This window comes from Camponotus vicinus, unplaced genomic scaffold (genome assembly GCF_025532165.1).
Source record: "Camponotus vicinus isolate PSW18456_S1 unplaced genomic scaffold, iyCamVici1.0 SCAF_13, whole genome shotgun sequence".
NCBI classification, from domain to species: Eukaryota; Metazoa; Arthropoda; class Insecta; order Hymenoptera; family Formicidae; genus Camponotus; species Camponotus vicinus.
The window spans coordinates 3,520,753-3,544,684 of NW_028141949.1; the positions used below are offsets into that span (position 1 = coordinate 3,520,753).

A 23,932-nucleotide genomic window follows, 5' to 3' on the forward strand; every position below is an offset into this window, starting at 1 on the left:
TTTAATTATTATTAGATTGCGAGGAACTTACATATCTTGGGGATGCCATCGCAGCAGTACTTTTGTCTTTCCGTCCGACTCAACTCTCCTCGCTAAAACCTGGAAGAGAAATTTTTCTTAAAGCGAATCTTAATCGACAAATTTAACTGTGCATTGCAATGGTTACATTCGCAACTTACTTGACTAGTTAGTGCCATCGAGTTTCCTGGCGTTTCAGCTAGTCGCCCCTGCGTTCTCGATGCCGCTAGTTCCTGTAGTCTATGCTGAAGACCTTCCATCACTCCCGAGTCAAAATAATCAAAAAATCTCGCTGTAAAAACATTATGATATTCAACAATGTGCATCAAACATTTTTCACACTATCAATTTTCTTGCAGTATATTTATTACTTTAAAAAGAATAACTAAAACTCGCGAAAATAGTGCTGATGTTAATATTCCAAGCGAGTTTAAAAAATTAGAATGTTTATGTGTATTGAAGAGATATTATAAAGTGACACATACCAGACCAAGGTTGTCGCCTATATCTAAGCTTCTTGCCATTCCTCCTAACGAGTTTGCCGCCATTCTCGCAACTGCGTCTTCCGTTGCTACTACTTGTTTCCGGTTGATTAAAGTGACCATTTACGTGCCTCTCGAGTGCGGTCTACAAAAATAAATGTATATTTTATCTCTGAAAATCTATCTCCCCGAACGAAAATCGACATCGCACGAAGAGACTGCGTGCTTACCTGAGAACTGAATCTGCAACCACAACCGTCGACGATACATCGGAAGGGTTTATTGCCACCGTGAGACAAAACGTGTCTCTCTAGCCATCGGCGGGAACAGGAGGTTCTTCCTTGCACCTTACAACCCTGCCACTGGCAAACGAAATTATCACCACCGGTTTGCGTGTTGATGTGCGCAGCCTGTAAAAGATAATGAATACAGAATTGTGAAGTAAATTGTAAATTTACCAGACATAAATTTACCTGTAAATGTTCCAGAAGACCGCCCACAGATTCGAAGCTGACTTCGCACTTATCCCAGCGGCAGATCCCGCTGTCGGTAGCCTGCGGTCTATCCTTCTCAGGTGCTTGCGCCGGAAACCGAATAGTAGTGGGTGCCGAGAGGATGGGAGACAATGACGGTTTCGATTCGCTGCTTCGGGAATCTTCCTCATCCACGTCGTCTTCGTCGACCGGCGTTGGTTGTGCGCCCTTGTCCTTGATGTCTTCCTTCGTTGGTGAGGATAGCCTCGAAATAGGTGAATCGCGACCGCCCTGTGACCTTAACGCACCTAAGATACCATTACAGCTGCTCGTCAAGTTGTTGTTCTCGTTTACGTGCGGTTTCGACAGGATGCAACCTTTGAAGTCCAGTGGCATAGGTTCCCCTAGTAGCGACGGGGCAGCGGTAGCAGGTGGAGAGCTGCATTTGGCCGTGTTGATACTCGCATCCGAAGTTAACCTGTTTCAAAAAGAAGAAACTAGCCATTGATCTGAAAATAGACCTACTTACCATTGTTCCCCTATTCCAAAAATGTTCCTTTTAAAAATATTAAAACCTCACTCTTGTGGTGAATTAGTATTAGTATAAATTCCAGCTGTACACACATCAATAATAAAAGGCCTGGAGAATAATATCCTTGGGATGTGCAAGATTATGTGTGCACCGTGCATTTCTCATAGAATCTTAAGATATCAAAGGGGGACTGTATCAGAAAAACAAAATTTCGACAAGATACACAGAAAAAAATAAGTGTCAAATCAAAACTTATATACTTAAACTAACGCGTTCATTGTTTCGTATATTCGCAACAATTTATAATCTTCTTAGAAGAATTTAATAATTTTAAATTTCAACAATATTATAGTCTTATTTTAATATTGTAATTGTCACTTCAAGAATATATAATTGTTTAATTCTACTTTAAGAAAATTATAATCCTTGATTTAAAAATGTTATCTAACATTATTTCTTTTCCATTCAGAAAATTAAATCTTAAATCATAAGAATATATTTTTCTTGATCGAACTATATAAAATGGCTTCATTCAAATAAACAATTATTCAAGCAATTATATTTTTCTTTAATTAACGCAATATAATCTCATTTCAAGATTTCCATGTTAAAACTAAATATATTTTCAAAATAAGAATGTCCTTTTTTTCTGTGTAATGTGCGACATATTTTCTTGACAGAAATATAAGCGCACCTTAAGATAAAATAATCCAAACTTCTTAGTCAATGTATGCGTCTAATAGCGAACGAATTAGTGCAGCACTTTGGCGAACATTTTGAAAATTGGAAGTCTGTAATAACTGTACCTAAGGGATGAGATCTTGGACAGATTCTTTAGTACGTCGTTCGAGATTGGCAAACTTGGCAGCGGCTTCGGCAGTTTTTTGTCCAATTTACTATTGGCCCTCGGCGCGACAACCAGCGGCGGCTTTTTCGCGGTCGCCGACGGCGATAACGTTCTCATTTCCCAGTCGTTAGTCGAGGTGCCGCGATTAGATGATATGGCATTGCCCAGATATTTAGCAAGGCCACCCTTGTTCCTCTGCACCGTAGGTGGCCTCCGAAATTCCGATGAACTCTTCGCTACTAGCACTGACATCTCGCTCGTTTTCTTGACCTGTCAACAAAAATGTGATTGTGATGATAACAATGAAACCATTATTTTCTATTTTTACCATTTAAAGTATTATCTTAAAGTTAAATCAAGGATAATTAAATAATAAATTGTTTACGTCTTCCCGTGAAAAAGCAATTAAGGTAATAACGTTCATATTAATTTCGCAATAATGTTTATATTAAAAGAATAATGAAAGAAAGAAACAAATATGGATTAATGTTAAATAAGAATTTCATGATAACAAGCAATATTCATTAGGCAAATGTTTATATTTGACGTGTTCAATATTCCCTGGTAAACATTTCGGTAATATTGAAAATAACTTTGTTTTTGCTGAACCAAACTCTGTATTGTTTGGATCGCAACATTGAAATAGTCTATCAGTTAGAACAAAACAATTCGATTATTCGATTAAGCAGACTGTAAAAATTTAAAAGATTGTTTATCTAGATTTTTATTTGCGTCTCTTTACTTGTTTCTTTCGTAATAATAACATAATTAATAATCTCCCCTTCTTTGCTCCGTCTATAATATTAATTTTACCTTTGTTTATCTTTTTTTACTACAAATAAGTGAGACACACATTTATAATGTTTAAATATACGATGTAAATTATCGAGTATATGTCACGTTAAATTGTCGATCGACGAGACAGCAGGTTCCGCGAATTAATATCTGATAAGAAAAGGCCATTTCTGCATAGGCGGATTTTAAAAAAAGAAGTTAATTCAATATCTGATAAATGTGAGTTTGCCGATAAGACAAATCTGTACTTGAAGTGTCTGCGCGAAGTAAATAATGATATCTTCAATACTTCCGTTGATTTTTATCGAGAAAACACTTTCTTCTCCTTGAGAATTTCCTTTGCTTTAGTATGCAATTGATTTTTACAAATTAAATTACGAGTTAAATGTCATCAATGTGCAATTGATATTACGCAAATTTATAATATTCAATTTAAACAATTGCGCAAATTAAAATCCTCCGCTTTAAATTAAATGAAGAACAAGCTTTTATTCACAATTGTATATCCTTTCAAGAATTAACTTCTGAAAGATCCTATAGTTTCACAACTCTAGATGGATATCATTATGTTCGAGTGAGCGATCGACTATTATAGATACCCAACTCTCACAAATCGTTCAAGCCAAGTATTCCTTCCAAAACTCATATATTTTTTTCGGAACACAAAAGAAATCGGGCACCTGTAGCGTTTTCGGCAATTTATTTCTTACAGAAAGCGTCTTCAAACTGCAGAACCAAGAAATTTATCCCTGACATCCTCATTATTTCTCCCTAATATACTTTTATTACTTTCCAACATATTTACTTCTTGACATATACATATGAGCCTCTTAAATCAACTTGATTTTTTGTAAACCACGTAATATAATTTTAATACCAGATCAAGTGTAATTAATGCTCTAATATTAACATTAACAAGTTAAAAAAAAAATTGACGTTTGAGAAGCTCATATCTCGAAGTGAAAATGTGCCAACCTTCGGCTGCTGCGGCTTGATCTGCGTCTTAAAGTACTCCGTAATCTTGCCCTGGGACTCGTGATGATGTTGGCCGGCCTTTCCGTTCGCCTTGACGGCACCCCTGGAGGTGGGATCGGCGGCACCGGAGCGCGGAAGGGCGCCAGCCTCGGGCTCGCCCCTCAGCCTCTTGTACGCGGTGGTGGAGCAGGCGGTCGCCGCCAACGGCGGGGTCCAGGGCCACTGGGGCCTGGTGTTGATTTGCGACGACGGCGCCAGCTTGGGCAGGGTCGGCAGCAACGGACTGGCGGACGTGCCGCGTAACGCGGCTACCCCTTCGTCGCTGCTGGTGCTGCACGGCGAGCCCGGTTCCGTGATATCGCTGGTGCCGCTGCTGCTGCATTCCCCGCAAGATACTGCGACGCCACTGCAACACGCAAACATGCGTCGAATCAGTTTAGTTTAAGCGTAAACGGAAGAAGACTAAAATTCGATTCGCAAATTTTTGCGCTTCTCTCTTGCTCAATTTTTGACCTCTCTTGGAGAGCCCCCCCAAGGAGGATTCATCCCCTTCCCAAGGAGGAATTTCCATTTAATCTATATGTTGTTATTTTGCATTTATATTTTTATCTTATTTTTATTAAATTATATCTTGTTATCCTTATATTTTATATCAAGATATTATCTTTTATTATAAGAGAAAAAAGCTGTCTCATTTCTGTCACATTATATCCTTTTAATAATAAATCTTTTCTCAATTAATTTACATACTGGTCGATGAAGAAAATGAGATACCGAATATTAAAAGCGTATAATTAATAAATCTAACAAAGATATTTTAAAAATGCCGAGAAGAAAAATATTGCCTTTTAATCTATCAGACAATTAATGATTTTGAATTATTAGTAGTTTGTAATAAAACTATATTACACGAGCAATTTGATATAAAATGCGGCAAAAATTTCCTCAACGCGATACCTTCTACCGCACAATGTAAGAAGAGATCGTTCCCCGAGATGGTTGTTGCATTTTTGAACGCGTGATCGTTACGTCGGCAAAAATTACAAAACGGCGGTACAATTTATCCGAATAAGAGTACGGCTCGTCGGCCCTCGCCACGTTCCGGTAGCACCTTTCTTCCCCTCCCAGCCAGGTACAAGCGAAACGAGTCCGGCGGTCGGTCGACAGCGGCTTCGTGGCGACCGCGAAGCGCCACGAAGGGAACCGGTTGGGGACGACGAGCGGCGACGACGGCGGCGGCGGCCACGAGGAAATTGCAAGCTTACCAAGTAATGACGTTACCACCAACGCAAACCTAATTACAGGCCCAGACATTGCCAATTGGCCTGGCCCCGTCGTTTCGGGTTCCATGGCTTTTAGTATCGCGGTACGACGACCCGTTTCGGTAATTTCCAGGCAAATCGAGGCGCGGGGAAATCTACAGACGGTGAAAAACACGAGACGTGCGAAGACGCGAGTTTATTATCGAATTTGCTAATAGCGATCTAATTTCGAGATATTCGAACGGAAGAAGCAAAAGCCACTTCTCTGCTTGTACTTGAACAAAAAGTTATTATCAAAGATATAGTTCATATTTTTATGAATTATTAAAAAGAATATTTCGTAAAATTTCACTTTCAAATGTATCTAGTTTTACGAGAAATAAATTCTTGAAAAATCTCCAGAAATCTAAAATGACAAGAGTAAAAATAAAAAAATGTCCTTTTTTATCTTGCAATTAGATTATTTATTGAATTATTATGTGTATGCATTTAGAATGCCATTTTCCTATTTCAATCTATTCTACAATTTTTTATCTTAATTTTACTATTACAAATATATTAAATTTTCACAAAAAAATCTGTATTTAACTAAATATTTAACCAGATGATGAAAAATGTACTATTTTTTATTCATTAAACTCTCTCTTATAATCTTTTAAATAATGACTTTTGTTATTTTAATATAAAAAAATATGTAATTGATATTTGCTACTATAAAAAAATACCACTGGAATAAAGAAAAGAGAATTTTCAATTTCAATTTCATAAAATAAATAAATTTTAATTTCAATCAAGATCACCTCTCATTAAATTTTTCGATTTTCTACACTCGATTTGCTTTTACTACGTCAAACTCATTCAATGTAAATAGCACAAGAGTCACGAGACGGTCACGTTTGTCGCTGAATGTGAATGAAAAATACGCGGATCGATAGCAACATGACAAACCGTTACGAACCAATCTTTCGCATTATCGTAGGTCCTCGAAAAAGCGTGCAAAAAAAAATCTCGTACCTCTCATATTCGCTCCTCGTTCGATCGCGAACGAAAAAAGTTTCGTTCCGCGCAAAAAAAAGATCCCTCCGCATTCGCGTTTCGTCGCGTATATCAGCGGCCGTAAATTATCCGGTCGGCTGTAAAGTGGCCGCGAAAGAGCGAAGGAAAAAAAAACAACAACAACGTCCCCCGTCTCCGCCCGCGCTCGCGTCTCCGGATAAGGCCGGTGCGATCTTCCTCTCCCGTTCGCGGATATTTCGGGACGTTGGTCGCGCGTGGTGCGCGCGAACCACGACGACGTCACACCCGAGAGAAAGAGAGACACTGACCTTTCCATCCACGTTACGATAGCGCTCGCGCGACGTTTACGCAACGCGTAACCGTAGTTAGTTAGTCAGTCAGCCTCGGTGGCAAGTGGCAGAAAGACGCGCGTGCCGCGCCGTTTTATTGACTCATCGTCATTCCACGTCCATCGAATCATCCTTTCCAATTTCGAGTCATTCACGAATTCGATCGGCACGAATACTCTCTCCTTTTCGCACGACTAAATTTTTCCTTCATGAATTATCGAGAGGCGCTTGAGAATAAAATTGTCGTGTTTTTTTTATCTCGGAACGCTTAGACATGATAGCATTGTTGATGGAATTATAATTGCCCTAAACATAGTATAGTACTAAGTATAGTACTGATGAAACAATTTCATATCTCCATTTTTCTCAAAATAGAATTTTTTCACACGAACTCTTCTCTTTCTCTTTGTCCAGCTGATTTTAATTTACATATAAAAGCGACATAAATATGAAAATTATCGCTCTTTGCACGAAATACCTACGTTAGAACAATTATGAGATTAGATCGGTTGGTGAAGAGAGACGTCGGAAATAACGACATGATTTGTCGAGGGGACGAAAGAGGAGTTTCGGACGATGACAGTCGCGGCAGAGTTGCATAACTGACCTACACTCACGACAAGCACGCGTGCAGAGCAGTTCGCGGATCCCGTCCCTTTCGTCCGAAAGTTGCGAAAGTACGGAAGAGCTGGTTATTATTACGGCAGCGTGCCAACTCGTCCACCCACTCGGGGGACAAGAAGTTTGCGAGAGTCGAACAAAGCGGAGGTAAAGTATAGCGCGATTTCCAGAGAGCGACACGAATTTATGTTCGCGAACTGCCAACTGACGTTCTTTCTCAATTTTTTCACCGTGTCGCCGAAAGTTTATTCGTAATAACGCGAGCAAGTTCTAAAAATAATTCCCTCCTAAGAAGGGAGAATCGTAAATTGCTTTGTTAATGAAAGTTTGTTATGAAATCGCGCTTTCTATCGAACATAAATTTGATAACGCGCGTTTCTTAAATAAATTCGTCTTTTCTTATGTCAAGCATATTGATAATTAATATAATTATAATTAATACAATTATAATTAATATAATAATATTTGATATAACAAGACATAGTCGTGACAATTGGACTGATAAGTTTCTGACAAATACGTTTCTCTGGTGACACTATCCGCGAAGAAATAATGCGTGTTTTTCGGAGCAAGATATGAGGAACAATAAGCATTAATTTAATTCGTCGTTGCTGAGAAGAAGATATATTTTTATGAAACCGATTTCGCAGCAGCAGCGACTGCGCTTCCATCGGATTTCGGCGACCGTGTGCAAAAATCGAGAGGACCCACGGCGGTGTTAATGTACACGCTCATACATTATACATCCGCATGTTAATTGCATAACGCTCGACGTAATGACTGAAATAAATGATATTTATGACGCGCGATTTTATCGCGCACGGCTTTCGCGTAACTGACCTACGTCCATTTCGCCGATCCTTGGCCACGGTCATGCGAATAAATGTGCGAAGGTGCGTGCGCACGCGCGCGCGATGGCAGGCACGCGGAATTCCGCCCTTTCCGCTGGAAATTCGCTGGAAAGGGACGATGATAACGGGTGGGAGAAGCGAAACTGTCGACCTGCCTATCGTCGCTCGACTCCGTCGATTTCGTCTCGCTGGGGTCCGGTATAGGTCGCGGGAAATTGAGTGGACAAACCATTCCAAGACACTTCAAGGACCACGAAGGATCATCACGGAAGTTTAAGCCTCGATAAATCTTAGTGAAGCGTAGGCCGCATAATTGAATGGCAGGTACCTCTAAAGATGTTTATTTATTCGGAAGCAGGAGATTTAAAAGTGTGAATTTGATTAATCAATAATATATTAATTGTAGATTATTTTACAATCATAATTGTTGCAATAATAATATAAAAATATTAAATATTATTTTACGTGTAATGAATTTTATTATAGTTTTAGTGTAATGAATTTTATTATATTTATGTCAAAAGCTTAATTTGAAAAAATTTACATCTATTTAGAATTGATATCATTATTATATAAATCTATATAAAAATGTCATCATTATTGCGTGCTGCATATTCTATAAAAACAAATATGCGAATATCGCTGACATGCATCTTTGTATACACTTGTTCTATTTTTTGACATGTCCAATTTTTATAGATTAATATTTCTAAATAAATATGATTGAAAATAAATACGAAGAAATATAGGTTTTTCTTATGTTAGTTATAATAAAATAAGAGAATCGAAGAGGGAAAGAGAAAGAAATAATAGATATTAAATTTTTCATACTCGATAAACGTTGCTTAATCAGATCACTATCTTTTAATTTAATCGATTTTCGCTGCCGTTAAAAATTTATCGAATTTTTAATTTTATCCCTACTTATTTATATATCAAGTACTAAAAGAAGAGTAGATACTTTCCCGGGGCAGGAAGTATAAATCGTGCCGGCACTCAAGGTACAACGGCCGACGAAAAGGTTTTTCGCCGCGCCACACATAATTAGACTCCAACCGGTAATCGTCGAGAGTTTACATAATGTATTAGCGCCGGGTTGGCGATGCGGCTGGCTCGTACGTGCGAGTTGGCGAATTAACGTGACTTAAGCTGTAATATGCTCGAAAAAGCGGCGAACGAAAATAGTCACACGTGCGATCATCAGCATCGCGAGCGTTATGCACACATGTGTGTATATATGTGTGTGTGTGTGTGTGTGTGTGTGTGTGTATGTGTGTGAAAGCTGTTGGAATCCGTGGAGTCACGGACGCGTCGAGATGAATGAAATGCAATTTACCGCAAATGCATACACATCAGCGGCCGGTGACACACTTTGTACGACATTGTGTAACGTATTAATTAGAAACGTTGTTTCAATATCATTACATTTCCTTAAATGGAATGGTATATCGGTGTATTATCATTAATAAGCAGCGATTTCGATTATAACATTGCAAGCAGTGAAATCTCATTAAGAAGAATTAAGAGGAAATTAAAAAGTTAATGATAATGGCTCGTTCAAACAGTAATATTTTAAAATATAGCTTATAATGTTATAGAGATATAAATATTATAATAGATAAATATTTTATATATATATGAAACAATTTCATATAACAATATATTTTGTTAAAAGATATCTGAGTTTGTTATTGAAAGAGAATTCAAAATACGATTAAAATGTACATATCACGTATTAAAAATCTATTTGATAATTATACATCACATTTTATTATTCCTTTTTATTATCCCATAAATATTGTTTATTTCTCGTAATTTTATTTATTATAAATCTTGTATAGGATATATTTGTCTACTCAAATATCTTGTAAGAAAATTCCTTTATTTTTCAGGTATTTTTGTTCAAAATTTCAGGTAAAGAAAATATTTTAAGGATTTTCTAATGGACTTTCTAAAATAAATTTGTTCATTGTATGAGTTTTCTAATATTTTTCATACAAAATAAAACACAAAGCCACTTATATTTCAAGTGACAAATTTGCAAGTGTACTAAAAAGAAAAACTGAGCGACTTAAGATTGATATTTTTTACTTGCATAATATTTTCATTTTTTATCACTAAAAATTATAATAATGAATATTGCATATTCAATATTTAAGAGAGATATTGTGAATATATATAAACAAAAATAAATATTTATAATATTTTAAACACAATACATTATTCATTGATAAATTACCGACTGCTTACAATATAAAAGAACTGCTTAACTATCAAAGAGAGAATTTTTTAAAATTCTTCGAGTCTCAATAAAATTCTCTAATTTTCTGTGTACAAAAAAGATTCCTGAGAATTTCTGGTTTTCCGTGTCTTTTTCACGGAGTAAACACCCTATTGTAGTTTTCTCGACGCTGTAGTTTGTCTTTCAGCGAAAATTGACATGTCCTCGAGCTCGAAGGTAAATCTTTCCCTCGTTTTTATCCCTCCAGAAGGAAATCCATACGAAGCACGTTGAAATTCGAGCCTCATTCCGGGCTCCGAATCCCTTTCTCGGTTGCTTCGCGTTTCTTTTCCTCCTCTCCCGGTGACAATAGATCACACAGAACTCAGTCCAATATATATATCGCTGACCCTTGACACCCTCCCCCTGCTTGTGTGACGGCTAACAAAATCACCCTCGTGCGGAAGATGACTGATTGGCAGCCCCTCCGGATCGAATGCGACTTTTACTACCCCGCTTCTCCTCGGGAAGCTGTCCTTTCATCTCGCGGCCCTTCGCCTTTCTCCGCGTGCGTTTAATACGCGAACATAGGGGAGAGCAAACGCGCGCAACGACATATATTTTCATCAAAAAAAAAAAAAAAAAAAGATCGCTCGGTAAAACGCCACAATAAAATCCTGCGGTAAAATCTCCCAACCTTTGTACCTTGAATGTCCTAATGTCGCCAGCACTTAATTTAATGATAGCTTCTTATAGTGATAGTGCTTAGCTTTCTCTTTTCCCATTTTTCGATGCAAGCAATTTCGTCCTTCGCAGTATGATCGTTTAGAAGTTTTTTTTTCCACAATATGGAAACAGACCGCCCCTTTTTTCACCGAAAAGAAAGTGTTGTTCCGGAATAAAAGACATAAAAGGAACGATAAATATTAAGAAATAAAAAAGAAAATATAAAGTGAATATTTTGGAAAAGATAATATTGCAGATACTTTTATTTGTGTGAAAAATATGCAGAGGATATATTTAATATTTTTTTTAATGATATATATAATAAAATATTCCGTATTAAAATATTTATTTTAATTATTAATGAAAAAAATAATATTGAGAAAATGGTATTTGTGGCGCTTCTTAAACGAGATCCCTCTAACTTATCGAGACACCATCCCCAAAACAAACCACGAAGATGAACCGGCGCGTATAAAGTAAAATCTCACGCGAGACACGGTCGAGGAGACGGCGGCGAAAGAGACAGTAACTCAGAAGACACAGGAGACTCACTTTCGGCGAATAACCGTTACGTCGATCGCACACCGTTCGCACATAACACACATCACGCACACATACACGCCCACGCATACGCGTGCACGTCGACGAAGAGCGGTGGGCGTATACGCAGGGTGTCCCAGAAGTTGCTTTTCTCGTTATCTCTACAAGAATATTACTTGTCACAAAACATCGATGACTAAAGTCGCGATCGAAAATTAAAGAGGAGAATTATTTTTATAATTAATAAATTAGATACAAAAAGAATAAATTATTAAGTGATGAATATTCGATTGTGTTGATTTGATCTTCAATAACATCCATTATAACAAGATTTTTATCTTCCTGAATTTACTTGTCATCGCAATTTTTATAAATTATACATAAATTACCTATAAATTACACGTTGCATAATGCAGATGTAAGAATGCTGATGCGCCCGCGAAGCGAGTTTATTCGCGGATCACCGTGTATATCCGAGGTCGCTGTACATTACGAGAGACACATGGACTCTCGGAGTACGGGCTGTAACCTGTTATAACGGATGGAGACACGTTTCTTAGAAGATGTCTACGTGCCCACGCGATTTCGCGTCTTCTCTCGGAAGTCTATACGATGCATAAGGTGCCGTGCATTTAATCTTATGAATCTTCATAGAATCATATACTGTGATTTGACCCTAATGCAAAAAAGTAACTAAAATAACTTTTAATTCCAATTATATCTATCTCGCAATTTTATGCATTTTAATTTACCTTGAATTAAATCTAAATTACTCATTTGCAACTATTGGAAAGTTTTATTCTAGGACCATGTACGTCAGGAAGAGCGACGGAGTGTAAAGTTACAAACGCTTTCGGGAAGTTGCAAATGTATCATTGGCACTTTTGGGACTTCCTGTCCTCCCGTGGCTACATCCATGCCGTTTCCAATTTCCATCGCTTTCCGATTTGGCGATCGCGACTGTTTCACCGGAATCTCGTGTCGGAATTCGCGTGGGCGGAGTTTCCGTAATTTCGCGAGCGTCTATCGCGTGATCCAACATCGTTAAGAAGCCCGATTTGAATATCCTTGGAAAAGGATGAGGAAAACAGCAGGGGTGTCGAAACGACCTCGAGAAGCTTTTTCGTTTAAGCGTTTAATCGTCGTTCCTTTTATATCGATCTATAGTTGCTTTCTTCCATTTCTTCCTATTTTCGGAAAATATTTATATTTGTTTTTCTGTCGTTTTTTATTTCTGTGCAGAGATCAAATCGAATAAGTTCTCTGCGCGAATAAATTTTCTAGTCATTTGTCGGATTGATTGCTTCCATTAGATGCGAGATGATTATTAATCGATCTTATGTACTTGTGCGATTTTAATTCGCGAACGACAAAGTTGCAATCATCGTGTAGATGATGTTTTACACGTGCATCATGCAATGATGCTGGATACATTGCGTAAGAGATTATCTGTAATCTGGGATTCACGTAATAATCTGCGAGCGTGTTGAAAATATCCATAATTACACAGCATTATTTATACAGTTAATACACACGCGACGTGAAATATAACTAGATATAATAGAAGAGACTCGAGGCTCTATATATTCCATTTTCCTGCCGATTCGTAAAAATGCAGATTGCTGCATTTATCGAAGCATTGCAGCCACACGCGTCGCTTGACGATCATATTTACACGAGGCAAGCGTAACGAATCTTCATGGCAAATGTTATGGCTGCAGCAGTCGTGCCGTTGGCGCGATAAAGTGAAGTTTCGCAAAGACTATAATCGCGCCACGTAATTTAAGAGAAGAGAAAGAGTGAGAGAGATCTCGCGATGTGCTCGCAAATTATCGCGCCAACAGTTACCAATCTATAAAACGCGATGTCGATACTTTAGAACGTGAGCCATAAATATTTCAGAAATGAGCGTTCTAGGGACATGACCCATCGAAGGGAAGAATAAGAGCGTCTACGTCAACGTACGCACGTGAGCGTGTGCATAAGACAGGATAATGCATAACGAAAAGTCCGAGAAAGTTGTGCGATCGACGTGCGAAAATGTGCGCGAGAGAATCGAGAAACTTTGATGGGGGAAAGTATCGTGAACGAAAGGGATGCACTTGCGAAAAAAGAAGTAAACGGAAAAAAAATTGTGAGACCAAAGAAAATTTTCTGAAGTGATTTATCGCATTGTTAACGAAAAATATTATATTCCCCGCAATTTTCTTTCAAGTTATATCTTAATTATTTTGCTGTAACATAATTTTCCATTATGATTATCGATTATAAAAGAGATGTCTACACGCGTTTTAAATAATAAATACTGATTAGATGTATATCGGATATTGATTAACGGTGCAAATAAGCGAAGTTAAACGTGTAGCCCGATAATAAAGTATAAATATTTATATCGTACAAATTACACGTCGTGCACAAATCTTTTCTTCATATTCTAAATATGTACGTTGTACATAAGTTAAGAGCAATCGCTTTTTTCATGAAGAAAAAAAAGGATATCTTAAGGACGCGCCACGATTAAGTATTCATCGCGTTAATTACGCTTCAGCTCATTTATCCACGTTGCTTGCAAACCGCCTCGATTTTTACGAAGAGCATATAACATCGTAGAATAAAATATACTGAGAAAAAGAGAGAGAGAGAAAGGGGAAAAAAGAAAAAAAGCATGCAGGTGCGCGAGCTCGAGGGAAAGCAAAGGAAATCTACCCCTTTCGAGCTTGAGGCAGAAATTATGCTCTTCGCTCTTCCCTCACCCGGGAAAAAGAAGAATATCGCTTAAAAATTGACCTCGCTGTCGAGGTCGGGGTTTCCCCCGAGTCTTCGTGAAGTATACTGTCCATAATTAATGCCACGCGAATGCGTTATATAGTGGTACGTTTACTAAAGTTATCCCCCTTGCGAATACATTGCGAGAATATGCGGTTGAGAAAAAATCATGTCATCTCAGTCAGAATGTAATAATCTCTTTGCATTATTCACGTGTAAATAAATGTGTAAAATATGACCGAATATCGGTCGTGATGAGACACAAAATTGCGGGTCTTTGTACATATTTTAAGTAAATTTTAGAAATTGTAGAAAAACCGTTAAATTTCCTTTTTGTCTCCGCTGAGTTTTAAAAATATATATCGAGAATTAAGTAGATATATTTGGTGGTAAAGTAACAGCGTGTATCACCGCGGTTAGACAGATGACTATCGAATTTTGGAAGCACTCCAGCATTGAAACTCCAGTGTTCATCGGTGAAAAATCGAACTGCAGGGCCAATTCCGAGTACGACCCCTCCTTTCGTGAAGCGCTTGTCACTTTGTGCTGCTGACTCGTTTATTCTCGTCCTGTTCGGGCTTTATCTCTCTCCTTCCGTTATCCCTAGTAGCCTGCCAAACCCTGCGGTGCATTTCGGTACGACACACTAACCTTGTCTCGAATTCGACGCACTCGGACGCGGAGGGAGAAACGAAGAGAGGGATAGGTGAACAACGGAACGCGAGAGAGGAGACTGCTCTCTCTTTCTCTCTCTCTTTTTCTTTCTTCTCGTCGGTGTCATTACTCCGAGGTCGGACTTCCCTTCGGGCCTCTCGTCCTCGTCCCTCTGAAACTTTCGTGCAAGTTCATTATCGAGACGAGGAGGAACCTTGCCCGAGGCTCGCACGCGTCCACTTGGCCGTTTCGAGCCGGTCAGGTGAGAAAGAAAGGTAAAAAGTGCGTTGATAGCGTACGTTCGATACGCCAAAATATCGAAAAACGATTTTACAGAATTTTGCGGCAACCTGAATCGAGTCTAATTTACTTAATACGACGTTTTAAATGTAAAATCGCATTGAAAGCATATTAAATCTCGCAAATGACGAGCTATTCCATTGTCCATGCTCCAAATGTAACGTGAAATACGGGAATAAAATTGTAAACGGTAAAGGGAGTAATTGAGTGAGATGTTTAATGACCTAAATAAATCATTTGCATTTACTCATTATCGATGAGATTTTCGCCAAGAATTAATTATCTCTATATTTGTTAAGAATTTATAAAATAAAATGAATAAGCTATCCTCGCATGTATGTACTTGTATAAATATTTAGAAGTATAGTAATCAATTTTATTATACAATCGTAATTTTATATCATACCCGCTTTTCGCATATCATCTTTGAATCTTTGAATTATGCGATATTTGCAATGCATGCATAATGTATTCGTCAGTGTCGTAACAACTGCATAATCGATGGAAGAGTAATTAGTCTATGATATAAAAAGGGTAGTAATATATCGAGCTAAGAGAATAACTAATCCAAGATGCGGGCGATATTTATGGTATCGATACCTCTATGTATCGCTAGGTGTCATTTTTTTTATTTCGGATTATGCACGCAGCTGTCCAGAAGTATCCCATATAGGATTCAGACAAGAATCCCAACTGGATTACACGAGATAACGTTTGACGTGTAATTTCGTGAACAATTTCGAAAGATAAAACGCGACCGTCGTAATACGTCGTCGTTCTGTGTACGTGATTCGAATTTGGAATTACACCGAGATCTAGAGAAGATCGTAGAGAGATACTATAGTCCCCCGCGAAAGAATCCCCGAATATCTTAAACGCTATCCCGTCGCACGATACTTGACGTTGCTAGTTCTCGAAAGTAGAACTCGAAATCGAGTACGAGTTTCGCGAGTCACCGCAAGGAACGGCGTTATTTTTCACACGAAAAAGCGAAGGAAAAAAAGAGCGAAAGAGAGAGGAGAAAAGAGAAAACCAGACGACGCGCGTTTGCGATAATCGTGCAACAAAAGTCGAAGTACGAGAATGCAAATATGTTGCGCGCCGTTAGGTCTTAAACTTAAGGGAAAGCCGATAAAATCATGATAAAGTTTCCGTGCCGAGTAATTTTTATGATCTTTGACCTGGGTTTGGATATATGCTCGCGCGATGCAAACTGCACTTACGCAGCGATTATAATAAATAGCGTGCTATAAATAACTTTAGCTACTTGTATTTCTCTAATATATAAATATACATATTTATGAAATTTTTATAACACTATTCATATTTTCCGTTCTTTAATTGCGGTTCTTGCGTAATTTCAATTTAATTATCGAGATATTTAATGTCGAAAATTATGAATAATGCCTTTTTATCTTATCACAGAATACAGTATTGGAGAATCTTTATATCTACAATTGGAATTAACCATTTCATAGATTTGCCGCTTGATCTCTTGAACGAATTTTACTAAACATTTGAAATTTACATGCAGTTATATATTTGCTGATTTTCCTCTAAAATAAAATGTCGAAGTTGCTAGGAAAGACGTCCCTGTATTGAAACTAATGTTAATGGAAATTGAAAAAGATCGGACCAGGCAGGAACAGCTGCACTCTCTTAAGACGAACGAACGAACGAACGAATGGCAGGCAGAGCACAACCGAAGGAGGGGGTGGCTTTATTGGTTTAGGGTAGCTGGAAAAGCCGGGGCATGGCAGCATTTCAATTCCTCGCAACGTGGTTCTTCTAAATTGTAAACCGGTAGGTTGGTAGGTAGGTAGACAATGATGGCTCTCGTCGACCATTATGATCGATACGGTAGCAAACGCATGTTACACCGCGACAGACGGCGACGGTCGTAATCTCTCGTCAACCTTCTATTGTCGAATACCGGCTTGACTTTATCCGAATTTTAATTGCCATCTTTCTCCGTCTATTTTTATACTACTTTATTATTATCGAGATTATTTCGATTATTTTCGAGAAAATATCATTTTTTTGGGAAGAAGATATTTAAATTTTCACTTAAAATATCTTCCCACGTTTCTCTAAAATTAATTTTAGAGAAATTAATATATAGCTCATTCTATATCAAATTAATTTTGTTAATTGCCGAAGATATCGGTGAAAGTATATATATTTCAATAATACAAAATGCCTCGAACGTTGGATCGTATATACTTATTTCGTGTAAAATAAAATGTGAAGTCGCTTACTTTTGCACCATGCCACATACGATTCGAAGGAGACGAGTTTTCGGGCTTTGTACACCCTTTACGGCATGCAATCGATCGATGAAATAACTTGCGACGACCTTTCGAAACGGCTCACCCTCCTCGGAAACAGCTGGCTCCCGTCATCCATCAATGCAGGACGAAAAACGTGGAAAAGCTCGCGGAAAAGCGATATTCGTAGGGCCCCCGAATTTCACTCTGCTTCTTCGTCGACGTACAAAACTCTCGAGGCAGTAAATTCCTGTCTCGATATCGCCTCCTATTCCTCGAAACTTTTAATATACACAACATAAGACCTTTCACCGGTGATTTCGATTATCAACAACAATCACGAACGCACCTTCGCTATTCCGGCGCCACGGACACGACTTAATCACACGTGCCATCAGCACGATCACTAATCACAGCGAGGTAATCACGTTGAAATTAATTTCCAACGCAGGGACACAATCACTCGTAGCTTTCTCCGCGTTAAAAGCTTTGAAGATTCACTCGTACACTATGAAGTAACTTTCGAGGAGGAAACCTTGCACACACGGAATGCATTTAACGTAAAACGCGGTAACGCGCGTCCCGCTAGGATCGAAGCCAGTTCGAACGCTATAAAGGGGCCGTAGAAAAGAGAGGAAGAGGGATCGCGTAGACTCGCGCGTGCTGTGCTATATCTATCCCGTGGCCCGGCGCGGAGAAGACTGGAATGGAAACCGAATTGTGTAGGGATCTCAACATGGTGCATACGTGCCGGGGTGAGAGAGAGAGACAGAGAGACAGAGAGAGAGAAAGCGAAGAGTTTAGGCAACGAGAAGGGACGGGGAAAAGGGAGTTATTCGACAGGGATGGCGATGACCGGGAGGGTCGGTTTATCCTGCCGGAGATCCTATAGGATGGGATAGCTCCCTTCCCTTCCCTTTCCCCTCCCGGCGCGTCGCGTCGCGTCGTCGATCGACGCACGATCCGGTTCGCGTTGAGTCACCGTGTATGCACGCACGCACAGTTGAGTTCAGGTAGAAAAGTACGCGCGAACGAACTCGTCTCCCAACCTCAGCCTCATTAGAGATGTGCGTTTGGGTGCGAGAATGCGCGCCACTGCACGTGGGCTATTCATTTATGAGGGAGAATGTCTCGCGCTAATTTATATTTGATGACATAATAATTCGATGGAATTGTAACTTCTCGCTATCTGATACTTTGCATGTATTTTTCATGTGTAATAAAGAATTGAAAAATAAAATATCGATAAGATGATTTGCACACGATAATTAATTATTTATATATTTTGTTTCGAGAAAATTAATAGCGATTTTACGTTAATGTATAAAAGAATGAAATGAAAAATATTAAATCCACGAGCCTGACATTTTTTTACCTTAATATTTTAAAACTATAGCGGTCTCGAACAAGCCACAAATTACATAAGGAAAAATAATGAAATTTTATTGTTGCTTGAACTTTCAATTTGTGTTTATGGAGCGTTCATTTCGGAAACATCTTACGTTATTATTTTAGAACACCCAGTGCATGATGTAGCGATACGGAAGCGCGGAATTGTGACCCTATATAAGCGTCAGAGACGATCGTATTCCGAGTATTCTAACAATCAGGCAGAAGGAAAAGGACAGTTTAAAGGAGAAACAAGGGGGAAGAAACGATAAGGGAGGAGAGAGGAGGAACGAGTTTGTAACGTGCGAAAAAAACGGACAGGCAAAAAAAGCAAACGGACAGATAGAAAAATACAAGGGAAAGGGATAGAAAGAGGAGAAGGAATAAACGAAAAAAAAAAAAAAAGAAATTAATTTCCCTTAAATTTCCGTGAAGAAATAATGAAATAACCGACGGCTTGTATGTGTGCACGTGTAAATACATGGATAAATGCGTCGCAAGGGGGGCACTTGCATCCAATTTGGTAGGAGTGCGGTGTAACAAGCTTTGCGGAAGTACGACTCGAAGTAAGACTCGGAGACGAAGTACACAAGCGGTATCGTAGTACACGACTTGTAACAAGTGACATATTGCCGCGCGCACACAACAAACGCGACACGGATAGATGGTACACGCGCGCGCGACACGCACGTGCACAGAGACGTTTGATGCGACCGACGCCCGCTCGTTTCGCTACTCGTGACGTAACGCAAGGGCGTTTCCGTCCTGTTATGGTCACTTCCGTTCCGAGAGACGGCCGCTCGCCCTTTTTCCTCACCTCTCTCTTTTTTTCTCTCCTATAATTATCGCCCGCGCGCACGTCCTTCGGAAATTGTGATGCCAAGGTACGGGTCAATTAACGACGGCAAAGGGGGGAGGGATAAAAGGCAACTCGAGCACGTGATGTAAAGGCCGGACAAGATTTATACGTCTGTGCCTCGCCGTACTTGGAAATATTCATTTCGGAGTTGGAGTGAATTACGAAAATGTAAATATCAATCACACACAATTAGATGTATTTTAAATTTGCTGCAAATGTAATTACTTTTTTCTGATAAAACGCGATATATTTATTTCATACAAAAATCTTTAATTCTAATCTATTTATTAGTTTTTTAGCGCGTCTTTCATGTCGATATAGTTTCATTTTCAAGCTGTAGAGAACGTTTTCTTCGTATCGTGTGTGACGATATGAATGAGATAAGGAAGGAGCGACACGCGTAAAGGCGGCACAAGAAAGGAACGAGGAGAGCGCCTTACGGGAACGACACAGAGGAGAATCGCACGATGAACGGACGTAACGAGACAGGAAATCACACCGATGTAACTGGAGATGCCGCGAAAGCGACATAAAGTGACACACGAGACACGCGAAGTATCGCGAAGTGGCACAGCATTGATACTAAACAATGCGTGACGTGATGCGCGACGCAGAAACAACACGAGGAGAGAGACGGCGCGGCAAGGATAGCAGAACGACACAAAATATATCGCGCAGCAAATAGCGTGAGTGACACGAGAGTGACGCGAGGTGATATGAGGATGACATAAAACGTGGCTTATTTTACGCATACGCGATACACGCATAATCGTTAGCGTAACAGTGGTAAAGAAGCAAAATTTTTTAAGCGTCCGCACGTAATTATATATATAATTATATATATCTGTATTAGCGAAAATATATCACTGATTAAAGCGATCAGATTTCACCGAAGATTAGTGAGTATCTTCATTGAAAACACTTTGCTCTTCCATCTCATATGTTTCATTGATAACACTTCCTGTACAGCTGATATTTAAATTCAGAATCATACATATTACATTTTTTTATTTTTAAAATAAACTCAAATATAAAAATGAATAAGAATCTTGATTAAATACTTGAATATTTTATTAATATATCGTTATTAATTTATCTCATGTGAGTGTATAATATAAAATAAAATATATAAAATATCACTATCACTGACTGATTTTTTTATAGTAATATTCCCTTTAAAAAAATAAAAAGAATAATAAATATAATAAATACTAGCTCACCTTAAATTTATCAGATTAAAAATATTTAATCGTAATTAAATTAGGCTCTTTCAGGAACTTTGTTCCTCCGTAGCGGATAATATATTCTTCTAATCATTTGCTTTCATCTCCTCGGTAATATATTTTCGCAATAATGACGATCGATATTCGCGATTGACGATCGATGACATTTGTCGACTGGCGAATTGCGAAAGCAAGAATGAAACGAACGAAAGATCCGACGGTGAATCGACGAGGACACGCGTGACTGCAGGCACGCATTAAGTCCACAGTGACGATTTGCATACGGCGTGTTATTTGCATAAGCCGCTCGCGGAACATAACACACAAGCAAATCGAACAATCGCGCCACCGCTCTTGCATAATATTTGCATAGACGATCGCCGTCGCCCGGATCGACGGGAGAATTCGTCCCGCTCTGAAACGATGCGCGCTTATCGGAAAGTGCGTGGCTTTGTAATAAAGGGGGAAGGAGATCGACGATACTAATTCGCGTACATGACATACGATTCTATCTTTTTCCCGCAGGAAGTTTGCAAAAAAAAGTATACAGGAATGAGAGTTTTAATTCCCCGCATGTATAGCGAGTTCAGGAAACGTTGCGTGTACACATGCATCCATAGATCGTTAGATCCATAGATCCGCATTTTGATACGCGTATGAGAATACCTTAGATTGCGTGGGATTCATGGGTACTCGGATACCTCACAGATTAACTGTTTTGTATTTTTATAAAATTATCTTCCCTCTCCCTCGCGTTTTGAAATTACATATTATTAGGAGAGTACTTATTAAATTTTGTTATTTACAGTTTCTTTCTTTCGATTTTAATTTCAATACTATTTATAATGTAATTAGAATTCGTAATAGATCCGCAAATTTTGATACGCGTACGAGTTTCTTAGATTGCGTGGGATACCTCACAGATTAACCGACTCGTATTTATATAAAATTATCTTCCCTCTTCCTCACGTTCTGAGATTACATATTATTAAGAGAGTACTTATTAAATTCGTTATTTACGATTTCGTTCTTTCGACCTTAATTCTACCGCCATTCGTAATATAATTATTTTCCAGAAATAATCTTCCAGGCATTTCGCAATTTAAACGTGCGAAACTTATCTAATATTCATCGAGACCTAAATTAACCAGAAGCTCGCTTTTATCAGTACACGAATCCGGATCAGGTCGATGAAGCGCATTCCGATTACGGAGATCGTTAACGATGCCTTTGTGTCGCGTAACGATGAAATATTTTGTCAGGGCGTTCTCTCTCAATTTTCCGCGGTCCGAGCGTTTGATTTACAAATCAAACGATAATTCGCTCGTACTCCTGAGTTTGTCTCGTCAGAAGAGGGACACAAAAGGGAGCTAAAAGCCCGGGGGAGGCTGCCACCCCCATATACCGCAACTTACCCGCCGGTAAATCCCCTTTGTATTCTCACGTCGGGTCGGGTTCGTCGGGAAACGATATCGACGGACCGTTTTAAGCGCGAAGAGTCCTTACTCTCTTTCTCTCTCTCTCGATGTGTGCAAAACAAACGTGCTAATCGCCGAAATTCGACGATACCGTGGGCGACAATGTCGAGTCGCGATGCTTCTTCCGTTTATAATCGCGTTAACGCAACCTTGCAATTATTTTCGAGACTCTCGACGATTAATTTTTGCTGTTCACAGTCGAAAAAAATAATTATAATTGATTACAAATTCGAATTAAATTTCTAATTGCGAAAAAACGTTTGCAAAAAATGAGAGACGTTCATACGCGTTTAAATCGTGCTCTCTGTGTTGCATGATTAATTATCAATTACGCAAATTATCCGTGGCCATTAATAGCTTCAGCAAATCGATGAAGGGCGCGAAAAATTACGAAGCGACGATTATTTATGGCGCGATTGATGATCGATAATTACGGAATAAATATTTCCAAGACGAGATTAATAATTGCCAGCGCGATCGATCGATTATCCGATTCGTCTATTTCAAAGTGTCACTTTGCGCGTCTGATTTCTCCGGTATTATAAAACTTTCCAACGATTCAACCCGAGCGTATCGCTCGAGTCGAAGAGGAAGTCACTCACCGTAGCGTGCAAACAGTTACATCCGGTCTGCGCGTGTATCGTCTGAAAAAAAAAGGAGTGCGTAACGCACGCGAATGTCAGCTCACCCGCGGATTGTCCCTTTGCTGCGGAGAGAATCATCCCCCTAATTAATCCCTATTTAGGCAATCGGTTTGTTTAAGGACGGTCTCGCGAGGGACTGGCATGGAAATTATTCCGGTCACGAAAGTGGCTATGTCGTGTATGTTGATCGCGGTCGGGAATTTGCCGCATGCCGGGAGGAAATCATTTCGTTCGGCAAACAAGAGAGAGACAGAAGGAGAGAGGGGGAGAGAGAAAGAGATTGTAGAGAAGTGAGGGACAGCATGTAGATGAAGATGGAAAATAGAAACTCTCTTCGTCTCCAGTTATGTCACACATCTTGCTACACCTTGCTACGTCTGAAAAATAAATTAATCTCTCAATAAGGAAGTTATTTAGATTTTGATTTAACTTTGTTGAAAGAGATGTAGCGCAATCTGTAATTTTCAACCATTCCCATTTCTTGATGTTTTTTTTTGTAAAAAATTAACTTTTGAAACTTGTTCATTATTGAGTAATGATAAGTATTTCTCTGTCTTTCTTCTTATAATCCTGAATTTAATCACGACCCTATTGCACCAGTAATACATCGACATTTTTTAAGCGCAGTGGGCTTAATTCTTAGGGAGCTTAGATTCTCCTCTC

At 38.9% G+C, this 23,932-nt stretch overlaps 1 protein-coding gene across 1 annotated transcript in view; it reads right to left on the reverse strand.

The window, feature by feature from the left end:
- The window catches only part of Jing (AE binding protein 2 jing), an 89,059-nt gene that overhangs the window by 7,682 nt on the left and 57,445 nt on the right, over positions 1-23,932 (reverse strand). The window contains exons 2-8 of the mRNA XM_083085844.1: positions 4,123-4,528; positions 2,312-2,622; positions 974-1,451; positions 731-910; positions 504-645; positions 180-310; positions 32-99 (exon numbers count right to left, since the gene is read on the reverse strand). Of these exons, the coding sequence (XP_082941970.1) occupies positions 32-99; positions 180-310; positions 504-645; positions 731-910; positions 974-1,451; positions 2,312-2,622; positions 4,123-4,528 (1,716 nt within the window). The remainder of the gene's footprint in view (positions 1-31; positions 100-179; positions 311-503; positions 646-730; positions 911-973; positions 1,452-2,311; positions 2,623-4,122; positions 4,529-23,932) is intronic.